Consider the following 25,681-nt stretch of genomic DNA (forward strand, 5'->3'; position numbering starts at 1 on the left):
CAATTCGGAATGAGGACATTAACTGTAGGCAATAGAAATCCAACTCAGAGCATTAGAGGCAAAGATTTCATGTAAGAATTCCAAGTATCTCTGCTACACTTTCTTAGAAACCAAATCACACACACACACATACACGAAGGGAGAGAGGGAGAGAGAGAGAACACAAAAAGCATTGAGCACCAGGAATGAGCTCAGGTTTCATCTCTGGATTCTCTTCTGTGTAACCTTTTGTCCATCAAATAACATGATGTATACATTGCAAAGAGGTCAGCCACATTTTGGTGACATCAGGGCATTTCAGCTTGTGTTTGCAAGTTGAACAGTGAGCAGTTAGATTTTTAAACTCCTTGTGGGGAGAGGGGAGTTTGCTGAGCTAAGAAAGTCAAAGGATGAAAGGCTACCTGCCACCCAATAAACAAGACAAAAAGTCTTTCCCTATTTCCCTGGTTGCTTCCCATTCTGCAGGGAACAGATGTTCAGCCTGAAAAGAGAAGTGTCAGATTTGCATATGCAGATGCATACACACAAATAAGCAGGACTCAATTAAATGTCCACTCCTTGGGAATACTAGGCTACATCTACCAGGAATCCTCAAACCTGCCCCACTATTACTTGGGGGAAAACCCAGAACCCTCTATTCCACACTGCATTCTCTCCTTTCAATATATATTTTTATTATTTCAGAGAGGAAGGGAGAGGGAGCTATAGAAACATCAATGAAGAGAGAATTATTGATCTGCTGCCTCCCACCCGCCCCACAGTAGGGATTGAGCCCGCAACCTGGGCATGTGCCCTGACCAGGAATCAAACCATGACCTCCTGGTTCATAGGTCAAAGCTCAACCACTGAACTACCTCAGCCAGGCCACACTGCATTTTTGATGGTTGTTTAAGCCTTAAAAGGGCAGAGCTTGCCCTTAAGTTCTCTTATAGCCTGGGTGACAGAGCTCTGCCCTTTTGACAAAGGCTCTATGAAATGAAGATGATGTTCATGCTGCTGATGGTAGTAGCTCCTATGAGCCAAACTGTATGCTCAGCACTTTATAAACATGAACTTAATTGATTCTCACAACAACTTGGAGATAAGTTGTTAAGTTCATGTACTAGATAAGGCTAGTTAAGGATGTGAGAGGTTAAAAAAAAAAACTTGGTCTGGAGTCTCTAAGCAAGAAAGCAAGGGAGGCCATGAAGCGCAATTTCAGTCCCAAACCATCTCACTCTAAAACCCAATTGAAACTTAGTGTTTATCCATCAAAACAAATCTATAAATTCTTGCTTTGCCCCTTACTCTCCTGAGCACTGAACAGCAGATCATTATAGGTTAATGGAGCATTCACAAAAAAACATTTTTCCATGGGAAAATAAGTTTCACATGCCAAATATATAAGTTAAAAAATGACCACAGAACTTTTTGATAATTCATCAAGCTGTATTTTGATTTGTGCACTTTCTCTCTGTGTATTATACTTTAATGCAAAGATTTTTTTTAATGAATCATAAAAATTCAACTAAGTTACAAGTGGAGAATTCAGTTATCCTATATAATAAAAGGCTAATACGCAAATTGACCGAATGGCAGAACCGCTCGCTATGACATGCACTGACCACCAAGGGGCAGATGCTCAATGCAGGAGCTGCCCCCTGGTGGTCAGTGTGCTCCCACAGGGGGAGCACTGCTCAGCCAGAAGCTGGGCTTATGGCTGGCGAGCACAGCAGCGGTGGCCGAGGAGCCTCTCCCACCTCCTAGGCAGCACTAAGGACCCCCCAGGGGGAGCAGGCCTAAGACAGCAGTCAGACATCCAGGCTGAGGGACACCCCCCCCACACACCCAGTGCACAAATGTCATACCGGGCCTCTAGTATACATATAAGTTCCTTGAAAATAATAACTATAGTTTATTCATGTTTGTAATGCTTTTGCTAGTGAAATTGGTGGCAGACAGTATGTGCCTGATGAACCCATATTGGAATTTAATTCATTTACTCATATATATTTTTATATTCACAGAATAATAGAACTTTACAACTAGAAGGAACCATATGTACCATCCAATAAAATTCAGCTTTTCTTTTGATTACAAAGTGCCTTAAGGGGAGAAGAAAGAAAATTTATTCACTCACAGAACTAAAAATGCAACCATTGGTTAGTTACATAATGTGAGGGAATTATATACCTAAAAGAGGCAGATTATTCCCTGTGCACAGTCAAAACAGACTTTCACTTTTGGATAACATCTTCTATCAACCACACCAAGCATATATTCCAAATAAGATTCAATCAAAAACATCAACATGTATCTCATCGAGTTTTAATTTCTCTTGTCAACTAAATAGTAGCATATCTACTGGCTAATGTTTATTAAGTATGATTATGAACAAGTCTATTTACTTACATTACCTCGTTTAATTTAAATTTTAATTCTTGCATCATCCCCGAGAGATTGGATTATGTTTTTTATTTACAAATGAAAGAACTGGGGTGTACTGCGTGTCTTAGCAGTCCACTGCCTTAGATTACAGAATTAGCAAAAAAAATCAAACAGTATAAAATTGAGTCAAAGGTGCTCTGGCCAGGTGACTCAAAAGGTTGTGGGGTTCGATTCCCAGTCAGGACACATACCTAAGTTGCAGGTTCAATCCCCAGTTGGGACATGTACAGGAGGCATCTCTCACATTGATGTTTCTCTCCCGCTCTCTGTGCTGCGTCAGCACAGCCAAGGGTTCGGCGAGCCTGAGGGAGGGCCGGTGAAGGATGAAGAAAAAGACAGACAAAGAGAATAAGCTGGGTCAGGGTGGGCAAACTTTTTGACTCGAGGGCCACAATGGGTTCTTAAACTGGAACAAAGGGCCGGAACAAAAGCATGGATGGAGTGTTTGTGTGAACTAATATAAATTCAAAGTAAAGGAGCGGAGGGGAGAGCAAGAGAACCCTCTGCTCTTTCGACTCCGCAGGCTGGATAGAACAGCCGAACAGGCCGGATCCGGCCCGCGGGCCGTAGTTTGCCCATGGCTGTCAGGATCTTCTGTGCCTTGCTGAGGCCACAGAACAGATCCAGACTGCAAAGCTGATGCTTTATTTATAGTCAGGGGAAAACAAGGTAATTTACAATGTTCTTGTAAGTTTCACTTGTTTTGGCAGCACTTGCTGCCCCTCCCACAGCCCATTAGCTACCCAGGAAAGATCTAGGGAGCAGTCACAAGATCAAGCTTAATTATGCTTAGAGGGCTGTGCCCTCCAAGCTGGGACTTGTTTGCGACTTTGCCAGCAGGTCAGTCCGAGGCTTAATCCTATAACCGCTCCCTACATCCATCCATCTCTCTCTCTCTCTCTCTCTCTCTTATTAATTAAAAAAAAAGAAGAAGAAGCCTGTCCTCAGGTAAGGATGGGAAAAATAAATAAATTGAGTCAAACTCTGGTATTCTGAATCCCAACTTAGCACATCTGTCCACTAAAGCACTGTGCCACAAATGAGAACATGCCTCTCCTAATATGGGCTGGGTTCCTCAGGCATTCGGATTCACAGCAGAAGCTAGACTGAATCCTCATAATCACAATGACTTTAATCTTAACACTATTACTTGTCATGTCTCATCAAAAACCCACAGTGCCTAACTACCATTTCAGGAAAGATATTTCATTAAACAAGACGACAATTCAGACAACAGAACTATTGTAGTTTGGCCATTCAACTTATCCTCTGCCCAGTATTAGTGTTTTTATTTGCTCATAAATCCATCCATTTATTAAATAATCCTGTGGTCATGGACTAACTCAGGGAGAATTTCTTCCCATTCAAGTATGTGCTTTTTAGTCTGCTATACACATCATTGCTCATCATCCTTCCCTTGCTCCATGTTTAAGAGTAAATTTGTGAAATCTCCACTCCATCATGATTTCAAGTATACAAAACAGTATTTCTTTCCAGACTCAGTTTCATCCTTGTAAGAAATTGAAGATCTTCTTACTTATTGAAATAAAAAATCTCTTTAGAATATGAATATATCACATTTGCCAACAAATACATTCCTAGTACTTCCTTTATGTACACACAACACACTCATACACAGACATATAGTTATGTAGAGGGGTAAAGAATATAAGTGAAAGAATCAATATTTTTAACTTAGAGTTTTGTTCACATTGCTCAGTCAATCTGAAAATACTTCATCTGTGAATATGTTTCAGAAAAGTTTATACTTTTTATACTCCGTTATTTTTTTGTTCAAAATTTGATTTCCTGTGACTTGTTGGAATAATCCTGAACATTTTACTGCAGAAAACATTTCACTATTTGGGCTCTGCTAGTCTGATAATGTTTCACAGGTCATCCTTGGGCATGTGGGACATTCCTTCAGTTAGCCTTCTAATCCCCAATACAGACTCAACTGTTACAGTATAGACTCAGTGGGTGGCATAATTAAAAGCTGTTGTAAAGGAGAAAAGTTGGTGAAAATTAATTTTTTTAAATTACAAAATCCCAGGATAAACATCTTTAATAGTGCTTTTCCCGTGAAATTCCCCAAAAGGGTGTAGACAGCAGTGAGGGTGACATATGGCGGCGACAGTCTGCTTACACCGCAAGCACAGACTGTGCTCGGCAGGCAGATCTGGAGGCCTCCACTCTCATCAGATTCGAAGCATCTTTTGGTTCAGCATTTAAACCCAGCGTTCTAGGACACCAAAAGAGCTGCGGCTTTGACAGGAGGAAATAGCCAAGCAGTCAGAAATCTGAAGCCAAGAAGATGCCAAGTTTGGGGGATAACTGAAGTACTACCTCCAAATTGTAAATTGGCAGGCCAGCGTGCGGTGAGAATGATGACTCTATATGGGTGGAGGGACCCAGGGAGCCGCATCTCTGGCCAGTGAGTTGGGATTTAAAGGATTTGGTTTCCATGTCATTGAGGAAAATGATTAAGGAAGATTCTGAGATGAACATCTGCAAGATGCTAAGCTTTTAGTGATGTAGTAATCCCACTTACATTTTTCTACCCTGAAGATTAAGTTCTTTAAAAACAGAGCATATGGTGACCGATCTGTGTCACTGCCTCTTGCCAGCATTCATAAACAGTCTCAAGTCTGACTAGTGCTAAGGAAGCATATTTATATTCCAGATTATACAGTTTATATATTTCCTTGAGGATATTAGTCACCCTTCCATCTTGAAAGTACCAAATGTTAGCATCCAACATGGAAAAACAAAAACGGGATTCTGCCAAAAAGAGCAATGAATGCTAGGTATCAGACTCACCACACATACAAGTTGAATGGCTTGGAACAAGTTGCTTTCCTTCAATGGGCCTCCAGTTTCTCATCTCTAACCTGGGTGATCGCTAAAGAATTTTATCAGTTGGGTCAGGCAACCCCAAGTCTCAGTAACTTAATACAATGCTATATAATAAAGAGGTAATATGCAAATTGACCATCACTCCAACACACAAGATGGCCACCACAAGATGGCCAGCAGGGGAGGGCAATTGGGGGGAGGATCAGGCCTGCAGGGGAGGGCAGTTGTGGGGGACAAGGCTGGCAGGGGAGGGCAGTTAGGGGTGACCAGGCTGGCAGGGGAGGGCAGTTAGGGGCAATCGGGCTGGAAGGGGAGCAGTTAGGCGTCGATCAGGCTGTCAGGGGAGTGGTTAGGGGGTGATCAGACTGACAGGCAGAACTGGTTAGGGGCAATCAGGCAGACAGGCAGGCAAGTGGTTGGGAGCCAGCAGTCCTGGATTGTGAGAGGGATGGGCGGGCCTAAACGGGCAGTCGGACATCCCTTTAGGGGTCCCAGATTGGAGAGGGTGCAGGCTAGGCTGAGGGACACACCTCCCCCCACTCTGTCCATGTATTTCGTGCACCAGGCCTCTAGTAGGTAGAATAAAAGACTTATGAGTTCTGTCTCATTCATATCACCATGTACAGATGGTGGACAGATGATAGCTTTTCATGGGGTGATTCAGGGAACCAGGCTTCCTCTACTTGGTGGCTCCCTCATCCTTTAAACCAAAGATTCCTCTGGAACTCAAATTCCTCCACTAGATCTCCTGAAGATCTAATGGCAATTTATGGGGAAAAAACATGACTTCCTCTGTGGGACTCCACATGCCTTATTTTGGAAGGATATTTGTTACATAAAATGTGGTGTGCCTATACAGTTCAACTAAGGCCAGATATATTCCTTCAAAGAATCCAACATCACCAGTTTCCTGCAATCCCCAAAGAAACAAACTTATCAAGCAAAATTCAATCCAGTAAATTGGAAACATGAAGGGCCAGAATTGGTTGGCACAAATATGTGTAAAAAGTTATGAAAGCATCATCCTTCTAATAGAGCCACTTACGCATATTTGTGATCTTAGAAATAAATTGGAGAGAAAAGTTTGTACTGAATAGAATTGTATGTATACATTTCATGTATATAACTAAAAGAATGATGTCTTTATATGAATCTATGAATGAGTTAGATAGTTCTGTAAATTCAGAATAACCCCATTCTAAATGGATATGCCTTATTCACTATTTAATGTTCATGAAGAAGAGTTCCTCAATGGATATCACTGTGATTTTCTTTTTTCTTAAAATATTTTTATTGATTTCACAGAGGAAAGGAGAGGAAGAGAGAGAGATAGAAACATCAATGACAAAAGAAAATCATTGGTTGGTTGCCTCCTGCATGCCCCCCAGTGGAGATCAAGCTCACAACTCGGGCATGTGCCCTGACTGGGAATCAAACTGTGACCTCCCGGTTCATCTGTCAACACTCAACCACTGAGCCAGCCAGGTGATCACTGTAATTTTTCCCCAAACTTGGGAACAGCCACTTTGTGACTAGGTTGCCATGTGAAAACTGTAAAAGCTTAGCCACATGTTGTAATTTCAGGAAAGGGGTCATTGCTTTACCTCTCCCCACAAATCTCTCCCCTAAATTTTTAAAGGTTATGGAAAAGTGTATTCTATGATAAAAGCTCCAACTCAAAATAGAAATTTAAGTAAGAAAACAAATGGAAAATACACATACTGTATAAATAAGTAGAGAATGAACCCCCCAGACACACACACACACACACACAGAGAAGCAGACTTTAGGTGAGAACATTATTAGGAGAGAGACCCAGAGAAGGAAATGAGATATATCAGACATATCTTATCTGTGACAATATTTGTTCTGGGAACTTCTTAGAGCACCACTGAGGCAGCAAATATGCCAAATCAGACACATTTCTTCCTAAATTTCAATGGTTTGTAATCCCATTGTGAATTCTCACAAAGACTTGTTTTTAGTCAATATATAATTAGTCAATAGGATCTTCCTTACAGTGTTCCACACCTCACCTTTTAATACAACAAAGCTAACATAAGAAGCTTGGTCTCACATCTACTAACTGTGGTAAAAGTATGAACATTATGGTAAATAATATTCTTCATGTTAAGGTTTCAAAGGTTTTTCAATTTTTAAAAAAATACATTCATTTGGTGGCGTAGAAGCTGTCTGTGACTCCACTATTGTGGTCCCATATCAGGCCTCTTATTTCTGTGGCGGGGTGAGCATAACCGAGGCACTGTGGTTCAAATGAGAGCAGTAGCTTGCTCGTTTCATTATGGGGGTTCAAACACTGTCTTTGACATGGAGCGCTGTTCAGCTTTTTTGTTACAGTGTATAATCGACAATGGACTTCCTAGACTGCAAATTAGGCATTTCACATTATCTTTAAAAGTGGCATCAGGAGTTGTGATGCACAAACTTCTCACACCAAATTAAGCATCTTTCTTCACCGGCCTGCTTTGGAACCAAAGTACTCAGCGTGTATTCTGAAGATCTTATGAAACCAGCTATTGTGTTTCCTTACAATTACAGAGTAGCTCATTCTACAGGCTAACCAGGAGCTATTGTCCCCTAATCAGAAGCGGGTCATTGAGGGGCATGGGATCCCAGCTCAGTATAATGAGTTTAAACTGTGCAAATTCTTTTAGCATGATTACCTGCTGACCTCCCAGATCATAGATTTGGTACATCGCTCCTTAAGCCTGAAATCTGTAAACTGTATGTCACTGCCAAGAGACTTCTGGTTAGTTTGCTTCACATGATAGTGTGTTTTTTCTTTCTAGATTGATATGAACCACATATTAGTAAGTAATTCTCTCTTCCCTCTAAGTCATCCTGCATTTTTCAAGTGTTTAAGTATTAAGTGACTCCTTGGGGTTTTTTCATTCCAAAGCCTTGATATTCATGCCTTTGAATTCAGAATAGGAAGTTATAATTGTGCTTGAGTGCATTTGTATATATTGTCAATGTCTTATTGGCTGTATTCATACCCATGGACAATTTAAAAATGTCTTATTTAAGAGAAGTAGATAAAAGGGGTTGAGAGAGAAAAGAACAGAATGTCAAACGATGACTTTATAAAATATTCCACCTACTATTGTGCAAAGAAAATTGTGTTTCTCTGGCCCTTCTGCTAGGAGAGAGGTTTGAGGAAAACTGGTGTTTCAGAAGTTTATGGCCTCTTTGTTAAAAGTCCTACATATCTTTTAGTTTCAATTGTACAAACCCATTTTTATGAATGTTTAGATATTCATGACCTAGCTAAGAATGCCCTATTCCCCACTAACTCAATTCAAAGAAAACTTTTCTCTGTAATCAAGGTATCAATAATAACATAATTATCACTTATTATAAGATGAACTACTCTTTATGCCTGACACTGGAATTAACAAATGTAATAATGTGAGGACTAGATGCAAAGCACCAGGCGTACCGAGGGAGCTCCAGAGAGGCCATGAATTCCATGTGGAAGTATCTTTGAGCTCACTTGGACACCATGAGCAAAGCTCACCCTCCCAAGTTAAAAAAATATATATATGGACAAGAAGTTATCGTTGAAATTAAGTGGTGGCAGACATGTCCAAGGAATATTGCGGGGATTTGATCCCTTTATGAATCTTGTGATAGATGAATGTATGGAGATGGCAACTGGTGGGCAACAGAACAATATTGGAATGGCGGTAATACGAGGAAATAGTGTCATCATGTTAGAAGCCTTGGAATGAGTATAAAGAATGGCTGCAGTGCCAACACCGGTTTGGCTCAGTGGATAGAGCGTCGGCCTGCGGACTGAAGGGTCCCAGGTTCGATTCCGGTCAAGGGCACGTAACTTGGTTGCGGGCACATCCCCAGTAGGAGGTGTGCAAGAGGCAGCTGATCGATGTTTCTCTCTCATCGATGTTTCTAACTCTCTATCCCTCTTCCTTCCTCTCTGTAAAAAAATCAATAAAATATATTTAAAAAAAAAAAAGAATGGCTGTAATTACCAGAGAAATCAACTGCTTCCACAAGTCCCCTCTCCGCAGCATAGTTTACTACAATATCAAAATCGAATCCTGTCCATTTTCACATTGAACTTTTGTTAAACAAACTTTTGCATTTCTCAAAAAATAATAGTAATAATAATGTGAGGACTTTTTTCACTATCAATTCTATGTGAGAATTCTGGATGGATAATTAGCCTGAAGTGATGGGACACACTGCCCAGCAGGCTCCAAGTGCCTTCTCTCCCTGGAGAAACTAGAGAGTCCCGGAAGTCATGGCACCACCTAGTGGTTACCTCTGGCAGAAATGTCCAGCTTTATGGCCAGATGGAAGCAGGAAGATATGTGTGAACAGAAGGGATGGGGACAGTTTCAATGAGAGCATTGAGAGACAGGGACCTTTATTACTGATAATAAAATGAAAAAGGATGGGTAATTTTTGAAAAGTCTTACTATGGGTTATTGAATGTATTGCCTTTAAGGTTCTTGAGAGACGGACAAAAAGATAAATATTCTTAATGCTTTTGATTGCTATATTGCATTACTCTTAATGTGACACAATGCCAAATGTGGCCAACTGAGTCTCCAAGATTTGTTCAGTTTGCACACGTATATCTAATTTAATCCTCAAAACAACTCTAGATCTTATCATCATTATTAAGAGGAAGAAAGGAAACTCACAGAATTTTGATTGACAGTAACCAGGACACTAGTTCCAGCTAATAGAACAGCTAAGGTAGTCACATGCCCAATGTACCTTCCCCATACTCTCTCTCCCATGCTGCCAACAGGAGGGTGCCAGGACAAACCTGAGACCATGAGGGCAGGACCACAAAATAGAAGAAGCCTGTGTCCCTGAATCACTACTTAGAGAATTGCTTGACACACATCAAACTGTCCATGAATGAGAAATAAAATTTGTATTAAGCCAAGGAAATTTAGCACATTATTTGTTACCTCGGTATTATCTATCCTATCCTGAATAATAGGCCTCCCAAGTTTACATAGCTAATAAGTGATAGGACCAGGAAAATCCCAACTCCTAGCCACTATGCTATACAACCTCCTAAGAGGGTCCCCTCCCCCAGCACACAGGCCTTTTATTATAACACACATGGATGAAGAGTGTTTGTGTTGATTCCTACACTATAGCTCAGTAGCTGATTCTATAGCTCTAACAGTTAGTAAATGTTAAATTCAGGACTGGACTACTTGACTGGTGCTTTCTACTGGTGCTTTCTTCAGAGTGATAGTATTTACCTGGGGGAAGAAAATTCTCCTCTAACTCTTAATAGTTTGTCTTGACCTCAAGGCTCAGTGTGAAATTGGGAAATGTCAAATTCATCAGTTTTTTTTCATTAAAGTCTCATTTCGGTTTCTAAGTTATATAACCAACAGAGGAAACAGTAGAAACTATATTACCCACGTAGGGTTTCTGACCAGTTTCAAAAATCTCTCTAGATTAGATTGTGGTGAACTCTCACACTTGTTTAGTGGAAAACGAATTTCCCCTATTCAAAGCCTAGCCTTTTCTTAGAGATTTCTAGTTACTCCTTCCATCTGCCACCTGCCTTTGGTGTTGTTCACTACTTCCTATCACCTTCACTTGAGTCTACAAGATAAAGAAGTAGATCAGAAATGAAAATGAGACCTATTCATTTTCTACTTGCCTGTATTAGATGCCAATTACATATGATTCTTATAAGAGTGGGCATTTTAATTATGTGAGTTATGGGATTATGTGTGAGTATCCTTCATTCATATTCTCTTTATCCCAAACAGCCACCAATACTGTTTATGTTGCTATCCAGTGAACAAGATAAAATATATGCTGATCCCCTTTTTCTCAATGAGGACACATATTCCTTTGGTCTGCTTTGTGACTGAATCAATGTGGCATTATTAACAAAGCAGAGGATACCATGAATCAGTCAGAAAGAAGAGCCTTGTAATTCCCATCTCATTTCCCAACTGAGCAATCAGCTATAGATAACATGCCTACGAGAGCCCTTTAGTGTCTTATGAGATTCCACAGTTGAGAGGACATTTGCAGACTCACACAGGGACTATAATTCTGACCTGTGGGGCAAGCAAAAAATGGAAATAGATTTCCTCCCTTCATGTGGGTGGGGCTCAAAATTGGGTAAGATTGCCTTCCTAAAAACTTTCAAAAACTTTGAGTCTTATTCTAGTTGCTGGAACAAGAAACTACAATTAATAAACATATTCCATCCAAAAGTTATATCCAGAACTGCCCACTCACCCCCTGCCTGCGGAAAGAATGCCTAGAATTCATCAGATTTCCTGAAAGATCTGGGACTCAGAGAAGGTTAAAGTGGTGGTTGGGTATCTTAAGTGGTTGGGTCTGCTTTGTGGCAATCATCAAACCCTGTGCCAGAGTAAAATCCACAGTATGTTAAGCATTTAATCTTTCAGCCCAAGTAACAGCATTAACTGCTGGAGAAGGTACCTGAGAAAACCTATGATTCTGTCTAAGATTCACTGAGAGTCAGGATACATGGCTTCTGGTACAGGTTCTGCCACTAACATGATGCATGAATCAGGCAAGTTATCTCATCTTCCTGGGCTGCAGTTTCCACATCTCTAATTAGGGAGTTGGACTAACTCAGTGGTTATAAATCTGACCTGGAGACCTAGACCCCACCCACCACCAACTGAAAGAGACTTGCTGGAGTCGGTGCTCTGGAATCTGATTTTTTTAGGAAAGCGTCTCAAAACATTCTGTTATCTGCCAGGTGTGCAAAGCATTGTAGCAGACATTCCTTATGGTCACTTCTAGCTTTAAAAATTAAACTCATATTCTCTGCACTTGGCAGACTCTGAATCAGCATGAAGTATTAGTCAACAGAGTGAATATATTATAGCATTCTTCTTAAATGCAAATGGTTAATACTATATGTAAATGAAATAATTTATTTAGAGAACCTATCACTGTAGTGCTCACTAAACAATGAATACTTACCTCACAGAATTGCAATGAAAATTAATGGACATAATGGCCAGGAAGCATTTGTCAAGGTGCTTATCCCATAATGAAAACTTTATGTGTCATTTGCACATAATAACTGTAGCAACGATCATGATTCCCACTCACATCTAACTTCACAATTTACAAAGGTTTGTTAATAAATTATGTATTTAAGGTGAAAAAAAACAAAACTTCATGAATTGATAGATAATAGGGTGATGATGACAGTGACATTGGTGAGAGAACTTGTTACTCAAAGTGTGCCCCATGGGCCAGCAGCATCAGTCTTACCTGGGAGCTCATTAAAAATGCAGAGTCTCAGGCCCCATCCTAGACCTCCCCAATCACAACCTGCACTTTAATGAGAGCCCATGTGATTTGTATTACACACATAAGTTTGAGAAGCACTGATACAGAAGAAAAAAAACAACAACCTTGGGATTCAACAACGTGACAGAACTCATACCAAACAGAACTCAAACCAAGGAGCAGGGAGTCGCCCCCCCAAATCAGAAGATGCTAAGGCCAGTGTCTTAGACCTCAGAGGGCATCTCTGACCTGCAGCTGTTCAGGGTCCTGCATCCACTGGGATGCTCTTTTTCTCATCTAAGCTGTAACCCAAAACCTTTCGTGTCTACCACAGTAGCAACAACACCAGAACTTTGTTTTATTTTCACTTCTTTAATTATTCAGCTGTTGTAAATGTCACCATTTGGTGCATTATTACAAACCTTATGTCTATAATACTTCTGATCAATGACTATTTAGGCACCTCAGCAGATATAGAATGGGTTGACTGTTTTGATAACATTCAACATTGATGAAACATACTATATTTTCACAACAATAATGGTTCCAACATTTGTATAAATAACAACAGGTCTATTTCCCTAATCGTCTAGGAAAATAAAAGCAACAGTGAGAGGGTGACAGAAATACCAAATAAGTCTCACTAGGTGGATCATTTTTGAGTGCAAGGATTTTTCTTTTTTTCATGTGAATAAAATTATGTTAATTTATAGTATCTAATACCACTTTAAAATGAAAAAGTCTATTTGAGCACGAAACAATGTGGATGAGACCTGAAGCATGTTTTCAGATTATGTCATAATTTCCAGAGCTTTTTTATACATCATGGATGGTGCATGTTTTTTAATGTGCTCCTCCACAGACAGCTTGATTTTATATGTGTCCTGAGATCCAAGCTTAAGTGATTCTACATTACACATTTGTTTTCACATTTTAGTATCTTTGAAATCAAGATCTGTCTTACAATTGATGGCATGTCACTGTGATTGGCAGCATTTTTTTTTACCTTTTACAATCAATGTGATCTTTTTCTTTCTTTTTAATAAATTAATTGGGGTGACATTGGTTAATAAGATTATACAGGTTTCGAGTGTACATTTCTATGCTCCATGATCTTCCATTTCATTGTGTCTGTTTTAATCTCTTTTAATAGTGCTTTGTAGTTTTCAGTATATAGGTCTTTCACATCCTTTTTAAGTTTATTCCTATATACTTTATACTTTTTGTTACAATTGCAAAGGGAATTTTTTTCTTTCAATTCTTTCTCTGAAATCTCATTGTTAGTATATAGGAATGCAGTGAGTTCAATGGGATCTTAAATTCAATTAAATAAGGGATTTGGATCCCCAGTAAACCTAATCCTAGTTTACAAGCAACATCATAATGAGTGAAACAAATGGGACAGAAAGAAGACATGACTCCCACCTGTATTCAAGTAAGAAGGAGAGATGGTTAAACAAAAAGAAATGAGATTGAATAAGTTTCCATGGGTTTGTTTTCACAGAGCCAGAGGAAAAAATCATGGAAGATGAAAGAATTTAGCAAAAGGGTAGCAAAGTGGAATAAGAGAGATGGAAAACAAAGGAGAGTGAATGAAGTATCAAGATGGAAAATGTAGGCAATAAGCCCACATTCTGATCATTATTCCCTAGGTGCGGTGTCCTATACCAGACATTCAGTTTTCTGCTCCCCATCTCCTTTTTTTTTTTTTTAAGTAACACACACTGGTCAATAGAGCTCCTCGAGTGTGGATTGTAGGAGGTGTTTTCAGCATCTTTCAAGATGTATTTTCTGTTCTCTGACCTACACAGGTGGATCAGTCACCCCCAACACTCTCTGATCCCCCATCTCTTTCCCCTCCTACATTTCACCCAGTCCCTAACCACCTGCTAAGGTTTAAATCAGCAATTTTCAACCAATGTGCCACAATAATTTTTAAAACATGCAATACCTGACTATTTAGTCAGCAGCACTTTCCCTTAGATAGTCCGATTTAAAAAAAAAAAAATGACAACAACCAACACAATGGTAGCCAATGGTGTGAATGAGAAAAAATTATACCTATTTTTTTTGTCAGATCAGCAAAAAAATATATTTCTTAGTGTGCTGAAGAATTTTAGTAGTTTATGTGTGCCATGAGATGAAAAATGTTGAAAATCATTGGTTTAAATGATTGTTACAATTTCTATTTTGTTTGTTGTTTCAGGTGATATCAAGATTATCAAACAAATCTACAGTCTCACAGGTATGGCTTTTCTCAAAGAGAAAAATATGTATATAAGATCTGTAGGATTCCCACTAAACCTGTTCCCTAATACACTTCTCAACATGAGATGTGGTGACTGACTTTCTTCAGGTTGCAAATAGAGAAGCACTGAAACTCATCTCTCTATTTAAGGGTTTTATTGCTATTGTTGAAGAGTAGGTTGTCACCAAAACCTGACAAAAGTAGCAAAGTCCTGAGGTAGTGATCTTAGAGATACTTTCATTGTGTTTAAAATTAGTAGCCAAATGTTTTCTTGTAAACATCCCATTGAGAGCATAGTGTGATTACCCATAATGTAAAAATTATGGGTCAGAGATATTTTGGAAGTAGTCTCACTTGGTCTCTTAAGACATTCCTAACTTTTAAGAATCCTCTAATTTCAAAGAAAACTTTCCCAAGAAATAGTGACTTGCCAGATCTATTATCTAAAAGAAATAGACTCATAGATTCAAAGAACAAACTGATGATGGTTAACCGAGGGGAGAGGGTGGTAGGACTGAGTGAAAAAGGTAGAGAGATTGAGAAGTACACATTGGCAGTTACAAAACAGTCATGGGGATGTAAAGTACAGCACAGGGAATATAGTCAATAATACTGTAATAACTATGCATGGTGCCAAGTGGGTACTGGAAATATTAGGGGGATTGCTTCATAGAGTATATGATTGTCTAGCCACTATGCTGTACACCTGAAATTAATACAAAATCATATTGAATGTAAACTGTCATTGAAAAAATTTGAATAATAATCCTTTGACAACAACCCTATAAACAGCTTCTTTTCTTATTCTGTCCTTTCCTTGAAACAGAACCCAAATTTCACACACTTGCTTACACACACAGACACACAGAGGCACACAAATACATCCAGTCACAGAATACATCACATTTTTTCTTTCTGTTTCATCATCCTCAATGTATGGCTTCATTCTGTAAGATATCCTCATTTCCTAAAATGACCACTGGTGAGCCATTCATTTCATCGATATTTTTCAGTCTAGAAAATAAAGAAATGTGAAAGAGCAGGATAGAAGCTCCCCTCTTTCTAGAACCTTCCTAAAAGTTCCTTTATAACCTGTTCATTTACATGCTATCATCCCAGAATTTAGCCTCATTGCCGAACGACGCAGCAAGGGCAACTGGAAAAGGTGATCTTTGGTCAAGGGAAAATTATGTAACAAAGGGGTAACAGTACTCTCTGTAGCACCTGCCCTGATGTAAATACTGTTTCTATTTTCTTCATGATTACCATCATCACAAGGGCAAGCATTAAGCACTTGCAATGCATATTGCTAAGTGTTTAACTTTCATTACCCAATATCTAATTTTTCTCTCACACCATTCCCAATTCACATGCTTTAAACAATTTTATTATTTGACCAAGGTTTTAGGTAAAAAGTCACAGGACTTCTAGGGCTGGCATTCAACCACTGGACTTTATTCTGCTTTCCCTTTAGTCAAGATAGGTTCAATGGAATTTAGTCATTTTTGAGTCTGAAATGACTATCCAAGCAAAAGGTCATGATCTAAATTAGAGATTCCTTTCACTAGGGAGATAAGAACCTTACTGCCGTCATAAAAGCATTTGACAGGGAAAGATGAAGGGGTGGGTCAGAAGACAAAGAAGAGATCTATTCTGACCAGGAATTGAGCCTGCAACTTTTGATGTATAGGACAATGCTCCAACCATCTAAGCCACACCAGCCAGGGTTCTACGGTTGAACTTTATGGCAGTGTATGCACAGGTGAATCCAGCTACCAAGGAAAGTGGGAGTTTCTACCAGGTGTACCAGTTAATAATGCGGATTTTTTTCAATAGATGGAGTTACACATATGTTCATGTATATGCGATTTGATATATATGCTATTTTGTTGTATTGACAGCAAGCTTCAAAACTTCATATGTCAAATTTGCTGAAGGTGTTAACATCATAAATATTTTTACGCTTAAAAATGTCTAATTTCATGCCAAAAGAAAAGAGCATTTTCGGGGAGTTTTAATTTATTATTTTGAAGAAAAGTGCTGCTGAAAGTTATCATATACTTCGGGAAGCTTATGGTGAACATGCTCCATCTCAAGATACTTATGAATGCTGGTTTAAACGCTTTAAAAGTGATCATTTCAATGTGAAAGACAAAGAACGCCCAGGTCAACTGAAAAAGTTTGAAGACCAACAATTACAAGCATTATTGGGTGAAGATGCGTGTCAAACTCAAAAACAACTTGCAGAAAGATTAAACGTTGCTCAGCAAATAATTTCCGATCGTTTACAAGCAATGGGAAAGATTTTAAAGGAAGGAAAATGGGTGCCACATCAACTGAACAAAAGACAAATGGAAAACGGAAAAGTCATCAGTAAATTGTTGCTTCAATGGCATGAAAGAAAGTCTTTTTTGCATCGAATTGTGACTGGCGATGAAAAGTGGCTTTATTCTGAGAATCCCAAATGCACAAAATCATGGGTTGATTCAGGTCAACCATCAACATGGACTGCAAGGCCAAATCGCTTCAGAAAGAAGAAAATGCTCTGCGTTTGGTGGGATCAGGAAGGTGTGGTGTATTATGAGCTTCTAAAACCAGGTGAAACCATTAATACTGATTGCTACCGACAACAAATAATCAATTTGAAGCATGCTTTGACCGTAAAACGACCAGAATGGGCCAGAAGACACAGCAAAGTAATTTTGCTTCATGACGACTCACCATCACACACTTCAAAACCAGTTAAAGACACGTTAAAAGATCTTGCCTGGGAAGTATTAACCCACCCTCCGTATTCACCAGACCTTGCTCCTTCAGATCACCACTTGTTCCAATCGATGGCATGTACACTTTCTGAGCAGCACTTCAAAACATACAAAGTGGAAAATTGGGTCTCTGAATGATTTTCCTCAAAACAAGAAAAGTTATATTGGGACGGTATCCACAAATTACCTGAAATATAGGTGAAATGTGTAGCTAGCCATGGACATTACTTTGAATAAAGCACTTTTGATGTTTCTCTTGAAATTATCATGTTTTCTTTGATTATAAAATCCGCATTATTAACCGGTACACCTGGTAGATAGATTCTGAAGAAAGTAACTGGTATTCCTGCAGGGAGACTGCATGGGGCTCTGGGTATTTAAAATCTAATAAATGTGTGTCCTGTCTGCAATGATGGTAGTTGGGAGAATTAACTCTTGATATAAGTAATGTCAGATGCCTTGTTCACAAGAGTCAGTATCTAATCAACTTTTTCAAGGCATCAAGCCTCTGTGACAAAATGGAAGAATGAAATTTAAACAAACTTGTAGAACAAACACTATAGGTTATTAGTCAGACAATTCTAGCATAGCCACTAGAGCCTCCTTGAAACAAAGGAATAATTAAATTGCCAGTGCAAATGTAAACAGAAGTCCAATTAGAGAATGCATTCATTGTTTTTCATTTCTTTGATAAGTTTGCCCTGTTGTGTCTTTAGCTGGGTGAGCTAGTTTTTCTATTCTACAATACTAGTATACAAATGTTCACCTGCAATTCATGTGGAGCTTTTGTTAAAAGCACAGCATATTTTAATGCTGTAAAAAACAAAAACAAATAAAAGCAATACCATGACTATTCCAATAAATAACTTATGGCTTCACCATCTAATTAAAATAACCATATGTCCTTGGAAAGATGAGTCTAAGAATACCATATCCTCAAGAAATTTTGAGCCACTAAGAATAAAATACAAAAAAAAAAAAATATGAGTAAACTGACCATTTTTTTCACTTAGCACTTAAACTGAATGAGCTATAGCCTTTAAGGTTCAAATTCATTTTTTTATTATATCTACCGTTACAAGATAGTAAAATCTATATACATCAATAAACCAACTATTTATTAAAATGAAGTAATAACAAGAACTCGTGAGATTTATTTTTTTTTATTAAGGTATTATATGTGTACATATCTTACCATTGCCCCCCCACCCCACTCCCATACATGCCTCACCCCCCAATGTTTTGCATCCGTTGGTTACTCTTATATACATGCATATAAGTCCTTCAGTTGATCTCTTATTTCTCCCACCTCTCCCTAACCTTACTGCTGTAATTTGACAGTCTGTTTGATGCTTTACTGCCTCTGTAACTATCTTTTTGTTCATCAGTTTATAATGTTTTTCATTATCCCCAAATGAGTGAGATCATGTGGTATTTTTCTTTCATTGACTGGCTTATTTCACTTAGCATAATGTTCTCTAATTCCATCCAGGTGCCTACAAATGGTAGTAATTCCTTCTTTATTATGGCAGCATAGTATTCCATTGTGTAGATGTACCATAGTTTTCTGATCCAGTCATCTGCTGATGGGCACTTAGGCTGTTTCCAAATCTTAGCTATGGTAAATTGTGCTGCTATGAACATAGAGGTGCATATATCCTTTCTGATTGGTGTTTCTAGTTTCTTAGGATATATTCCCAGGAGTGGGATTACTGGGTCAAATGGGAGTTCCATTTTCAGTTTTTTGAGGAAACTCCATACTGTTCTCCACAGTGGCTGCACCAGTCTGCATTCCCACCAGCAGTGCACGAGGGTTCCTTTTTCTCCGCATCCTCGCCAACACTTGTCGTTTGTTGATTTGTTGATGATAGCCATTCTGACAGGTGTGAGATGGTATCACATTGTCGTTTTGATTTGCATCTCTCGGATAATTAGTGACTTTGAGCATGTTTTCATGTGTCTCTTGGCCCTCCTTCTGTCTTCTTTCGAAAAGATTCTATTTAGGTCTGTTGCCCATTTTTTTATTGGATCATTTATCTTCCTTTTATTAAGTTGTATAAGCTGCCTGTAGATGTTGGAGATTAAACCTTTATCAGTGATAACATTTGCAAATATGTTCTCCCATACAGTGGGGTTTCTTGTTGTTTTGTTGATGGTTTCTTTTGCTGTGAAAAAGCTTTTTATTTTGATGTAGTCCCATTTGTTTATTTTCTCTTTGGCTTCCATTGCCCTAGGGGCAGTATCAGTGAAAAAGTTCTTTGGGCATATGTCTGAGATTTTGCTGCCTGTGGATTCCTCCAGTATTTTTATGGTTTCCTGTCTTATATTTAAGTCCTGTACCCATTTTGAGTTTATTTTTGTGTATGGTGTAAGTTGGTGGTCTAGTTTCATTTTTTTGCATGTATCTGTCCAATTTTCCCAACACCATTTATTAAAGAGACTGTCTTGACTCCATTGTATGCTCATACCTCCTTTGTCAAATATTAAATGCGCATATTGGTTTGGGTCGATATTTGGATTCTCTATTCTGTTCCATTGATCTATATGTCTGTTCTTGTGCCAGTACCAGGCTGTTTTGAGGACAGTGGCTTTGTAATACAGCTTGAAATCTGGTATTGAGATCCCTCCTACTTTATTCTTCTTTCTCAGGATTGCTGTGGCTATTCGGGGTCTTTTTTTATTCCAGATGAATTTTTGGAGAGTTCTTTCTAGGTCTGTGAAATACGCCGTTGGTATTTTAATGGGGAGTGCATTGAATCTATAGATTGCTTTGGGTAGTATGGACATTTTAATGATGTTGATTCTACCAATCCATGAACATGGTATGTTCTTCCATCTGTTTACATCTTCCTCTATCTCTTTTTTCAGTGTCCTGTAGTTTTCCGCATATAGGTCTTTTACCTCCTTGGTTAGGTTTATTCCTAAGTATCTTAATTTTTTTGGTGCGATGGAAAATGGGATTGCTTTTTTAGTCTCTCTTTCTGTAAGTTCACTGTTGGTGTATAGAAATGCCATAGATTTCTTGGTGTTAATTTTGTATCCTGCTACATTGCCGAATTCATTTATTAAGTCTGTTAGTTTTTTGATGGAGTCTTTCGGGTTTTTTATGTGCAATATCATGTCATCTGCAAATAAGGACAGCTTTACTTCTTCTTTTCCAATTTGGATGCCTTTTATTTCTTCTTCTTGTCTAATTGCAATGGCTAATACTTCCAGTACTATGTCAAACAGGAGTGGTGAGAGTGGGCATCCCTGTCTTGTTCCTGTTCTTAGGGGAAATGGTTTTAGCTTTTGCCCATTGAGTATGATGTTAGCTGTGGGTTTATCATATATAGCTCTTATTATGTTGAGGTATGATCCTTCTATTCCCACCTTGTTGAGAGTTTTTATCAAGAAAGGGTGTTGGATTTTGTCAAATGCTTTTTCTGCATCAATTGATATGACTATGTGATTTTTATCTCTCAATATGTTTATGTGATGTATCACATTTATTGATTTGCGGATATTGAACCATCCTTGCATTCCTGGGATAAATCCTACTTGGTCATGGTGTATGATCTTTCTGATGTACTGCTGGATCCTATTTGCTAGAATTTTGTTGAGGATTTTGGCATCTACATTCATGAGGGATATTGGCCTGTAATTCACCTTCATTGTGTTGTCTTTATCTGGTTTTGGTATTAGGGTGATGCTGGCTTCATAGAAGGAGCTTGGAAGTGTTCCTTCCTCTTGAATTTTTTGGAATAGTCTGAGGAGGATAGGTTTTAGTTCTTCCTTGAATGTTTGGTAGAACTCTCCTGTGAAGCCGTCTGGCCCCGGGCTTTTGTTTGCCGGAAGCTTTTTGATGACTGCTTCAATTTCTTCCATAGTTACTGGCATGTTGAGCTGTTTAGATTCTTCCTGATTGAGTTTTGGAAGGTTATATTTTTCTAGTAATATGTCCATTTCCTCCAGGTTGTCCAGTTTGTTGGAATAGAGTTGTTCGTAGTATTTTTTAACAATCCTTTGTATTTCGGCGGGATCTGTTGTTATTTCACTTCTTTCATTTCTGATCTTGTTTATTTGGGTCCTCTCTCTTTGCTTCTTGGTGAGCCTGGCTAGAGGTTCATCAATCTTGTTTATCCTTTCAAAGAACCAGCTCTTGGTTTTGTTGATCTTTTGTATTGTTTCTTTGGTCTCTATGTCGTTTATCTGTGCTCTGATCTTTATTATTTCCTTCCTTCTGCTTACACTGGGCTTTTCTTGTTGCTCTTTTTCTAACTCTTTGAGTTGTTGGGTTAGGTAATTTATTACCCCTGTTTCTTGTTTTTTGTAGTAGGTTTGTAGAGCTATGAACTTCCCTCTCAAGACTGCTTTCACTGTGTCCCATAGATTTTGGATTGTAGTGTTTTCATTGTCATTTGTTGTCATGATGTTTTTTATTTCTTCTTTGATCTCTCTGGTAACCCAGTCATGGTTTAATAGCATGCTGTTTAGTCTCCATGTGTTTGATTTCTTTGGGTTGTTTTTATTGTAGTTGATTTCCAGTTTTATGCCACTGTGGTCTGAGAAGATGCTTGATATGATTTCTATCTTCTTGAATTTGAAGAGACTTTGCCTATGTCCCAACATATGGTCTATCTTTGAAAATGACCCATGTGCACTTGAGAAGAATGTATATTTTCTGTGGCTTTGGGGTGAAATGTTCTGAAGATGTCAATTAATTCCATCTGGTCTAGTGAGTCATTTAGGATTGATGTTTCTTTGCTGATGTTTTGTTTAGAGGATTTGTCCAATGGTGATAGTGGGGTATTAAAGTCTCCTACTATGATTGTATTGCTGTCAATCTCTCCCTTGATATCCTCCAGGAGTTTTTTTATGTATTTGTGTGCTCCTGTATTGGGTGCATATGTGTTTACCAGAGTTATTTCTTCTTGTTGGATTGCTCCCTTTAGTATTATGAAATGGCCTTCCTTATCTCTTGTTATGTCCTTCAGTTTGAGATCTAATTTGTCAGAAATAAGTATTGCTACCCCAGCTTTTTTTTCAGTTCCATTTGCCTGGAAAACCTTTTTCCATCCCTTCACCCTCAGTCTGTGTGCGTCTTTTTTTCTGAGGTGGGTTTCTTGTAGACAGCAGATATATGGGTCGTGTTTTCTTATCCAATCCGTTACCCTATGTCTTTTGATTGGGGCATTTAATCCATTTACATTTAAAGTTATTATTGATAGGTACTTATTTGTCGCCATTCCTATTCTTTACCCCTGTGTTACTTCTTCGCTTCCTGTTTCTTTCTTTTTTTTTTTTTACAGCAGACCCTTTAGCATTTCTTGCATTGCTGGTTTGGTGGTAATAAATTCCCTTAGTCCTTTTTTGTCTGTGAAGCTCCTGATTTCACCTTCAATTTTGATTGACAGCCTTGCTGGGTACAGTATTCTTGGATTCAGACCCTTCCTTTGCATGACTTTGTATATTTCATTCCATTCCCTTCTGGCCTGATGAGTTTCTGTTGAGAAATCAGTTGCTAGTCTGATGGGGGTTCCTTTGTATGTAACTTTCTGTCTCTCTCTTGCTGCTTTTAAGATTCTTACTTTGTCGTTGGTGTTTTCCAATTTAATTATAATGTGCCTTGGCGTCGGTCTTTTGGGGTTCATTTTGCTTGGAAGCTCTGTGAGCTTCTTGGATTTGTGTGGGTTTTTTCTTCCCTATATCAGGGAAATTTTCTGTCATTATTTCTTCAAAGAGGTTTTCTATTCCTTGCTCAGCTTCCTTTCCTTCTGGAACCCCTATTATGAGGATGTTGTTTTGTTTCGTGTTGTCCCAAAGTTCCCTTAGACTCTCCTCCTGCCTTTTAATTTTTTTTTCTAGAAGTTGCTCTACTTGGGTATTTTTTTCCATCTTGTCTTCTAGCTCACTGATGCGGTCCTCTGCTTCTTCTAGTCTACTCTTGATGCTTTCTATTGAGTTCTTTACAGCAGCGATGTCATTTTTCATTTCTTCTTGGTTCTTCTTCATTTCCTCTTGGTTCTTGCTCATATTGTCGAATTTGTCTTCCATTCTTTTCAGCCACCTTATGACCATTTCTCTGAATTCTTTTTCTGGAAGGTTGCTTGCCTCCATTTCGTTTACTTCCTTTTCTGGTGATGCCTGCTTTTCTTTCATATGCGGGCTGCTTCTTTGTCTCCCCATGGTCTCTCTTCTCTGGGTGTCTGGTTATGTAGTTCTCTCTCTCTCCTGGGTTGATTTAAAGGCACAAACTACAGCACTACCAGGTACAACTCACAAGGCACTGAACAGGAATGTATTCACGATATTAATAACCTCCAATATAGGTGACCACCAGAGAAAGGCAAATTAGGTGATAGGAGAGAAAGAAGAAGAGGAAAAAGAAAGAAAGAAAGAAAGAAAGAAAAAAGGAGTGTGAAAATGAAATTGGGAAAAGGGAAAGTAAAGAAAAAAAAAAGTAAGAGAGACAAGAAAGTGACTAAGAGAGAAAGGGGAACAGACTATATATATTGGGGATAAAACTCCAATACAACAATCACTAATCCCAGCAAATTCCAGCAACAAGTGCCTGGGGATTAGTACAAACTACAACACCAACTAATATGGAGTGAGGCAAGGGAAAGCTGAAGCACAAAACAAACAAAAAAATAAACAAAAGAAGAATAAGCAGAACAATCTCACAAAAAATCATAAAAATTCAATATAATCTACATTCAAGCAAACAACAACAAAAGGACAGAGAGAAGGACAAGTTTATGGATAGCTCAGACAGCGAAGGGAGAGGTGTATGTGGACTTGGAGCAGGGGATTGGAGATTAGATATGTAAGTAGGGTGAAATTTTAACAAGCGGTAAACAGAAAGAATAGGGAAAATCTAAAGCAGTAAAAGGGTAAGATAAACAGGACACTGAAAAGGGGGAGGTTAGGAAGAGAGTGATGGCCTAAAGGTAGAGTTGAGATAGAGTAAAACGATGCTAAAGGAAAGATAAAAATAGAATGTAGATCCCTAATCCCAAAATAAAATGAAGAGAAAATAAAATGACACTTTAAAAAAAAAAAAAGATAAAATAGCAGTAGTAATACGGATTGAAAATAAAAATGTAATAATTAAAAAGGTAAAATCAAGTGATGAAAAAAGAAAAAAAAGTTTCTTGATTAAAAGATGCAAAAAATGAAAATTAAAAAAAATAAAAAAATAAAAGGTAAAAATAAGATGTGAAGTAGTGAAGGTCATTCACTTCCTCTGTTTTTCTGTTTGGCACACCTGTTTCTCAGTCCAGACAGTATTGCAGTTCCCTGCGATCCACTGCTCTTCAGTATTGTAAGCCAGTCCTGATTTTAAGCAGGCGTGTGTCTTAATTTCTCGTATTCCTTTATTTTTGATTACACAAGAGTCAATTTGTGATTCAGCCCCTGGGTGGCAGTGTTTCTGGATTGACTTCCGGGTCTATCTATGGCCTCTCTAGGCAGTGTTAGAGCCTCCTTTCCCTGTGGCACTCACTACCGGTTTGTGGGAGTGGGCTGCCTCAGAGCTGACTCTCCGATGGTCACTCCTTGCTCCGATCCCCAGGTTCCAGAAAAACAACTTTCCCCTGCAGTCTCCCAGGGTGTCCCCAACTGGGTGATCCTATGTATTGGGCTTAGTAATCAGAAGCAAGAATTTCAAGAGGAAAAAACCCAGTTGTGCGAACTCCGGGACTGCGCGTAAGCCCAGGCACCCAGGGAACGCAGGGGCTGCGCGTAAGTCTGGACTGCCTGAAATTTTTAGGGTGTCCCTGCACGTCAGATCAAAATGGGTTGCTTTTTAGAGTGCCCTTCTCTTAGCAGCTCTAAGGACCCCTTTCCACAATCACAGATCACGCCAGCCCCTACAGCCATGGATTTTTCTAGGCCCAGACTTCCCTGGTCCTCCAGCTCCCGCAAAACGCGCGTTCCTCTCTCCCGCCAGGACCAGAGACCTCACCTTATCCCAGGCGAAATCTGACCTTTCCGTGGTGGAGTGTAGAGCTCCTCTGAACCCGTGTGTTTGCGCCAATTGGGGAGCGTTGTTCTGGGGCTCGCAGTCGTTCCTTGGGTGCCGCAGTTGTGGATT

The 25,681-nt window shown here is 39.0% G+C and overlaps 1 protein-coding gene and 1 pseudogene across 2 annotated transcripts in view; both read left to right on the forward strand.

Annotated features, from left to right (window-relative positions):
• The window catches only part of KCNH8 (potassium voltage-gated channel subfamily H member 8), a gene marked incomplete at its 5' end in the record, with an annotated part of 235,657 nt that overhangs the window by 182,257 nt on the left and 27,719 nt on the right, over window positions 1-25,681 (forward strand). The window contains one exon of the mRNA XM_080675534.1: window positions 14,798-14,836. Within this exon, the coding sequence (XP_080531660.1) occupies window positions 14,798-14,836 (39 nt within the window). The remainder of the gene's footprint in view (window positions 1-14,797; window positions 14,837-25,681) is intronic.
• Window positions 8,807-9,035, forward strand: LOC308249900 (small nuclear ribonucleoprotein G-like; annotated as a pseudogene). Its single transcript has one exon. The product of its transcript is annotated as a small nuclear ribonucleoprotein G-like (transcript).

The sequence above is a fragment of the Plecotus auritus genome (genome assembly GCF_963455305.1).
Source record: "Plecotus auritus genome assembly, chromosome: 6".
Taxonomy (NCBI): Eukaryota; Metazoa; Chordata; class Mammalia; order Chiroptera; family Vespertilionidae; genus Plecotus; species Plecotus auritus.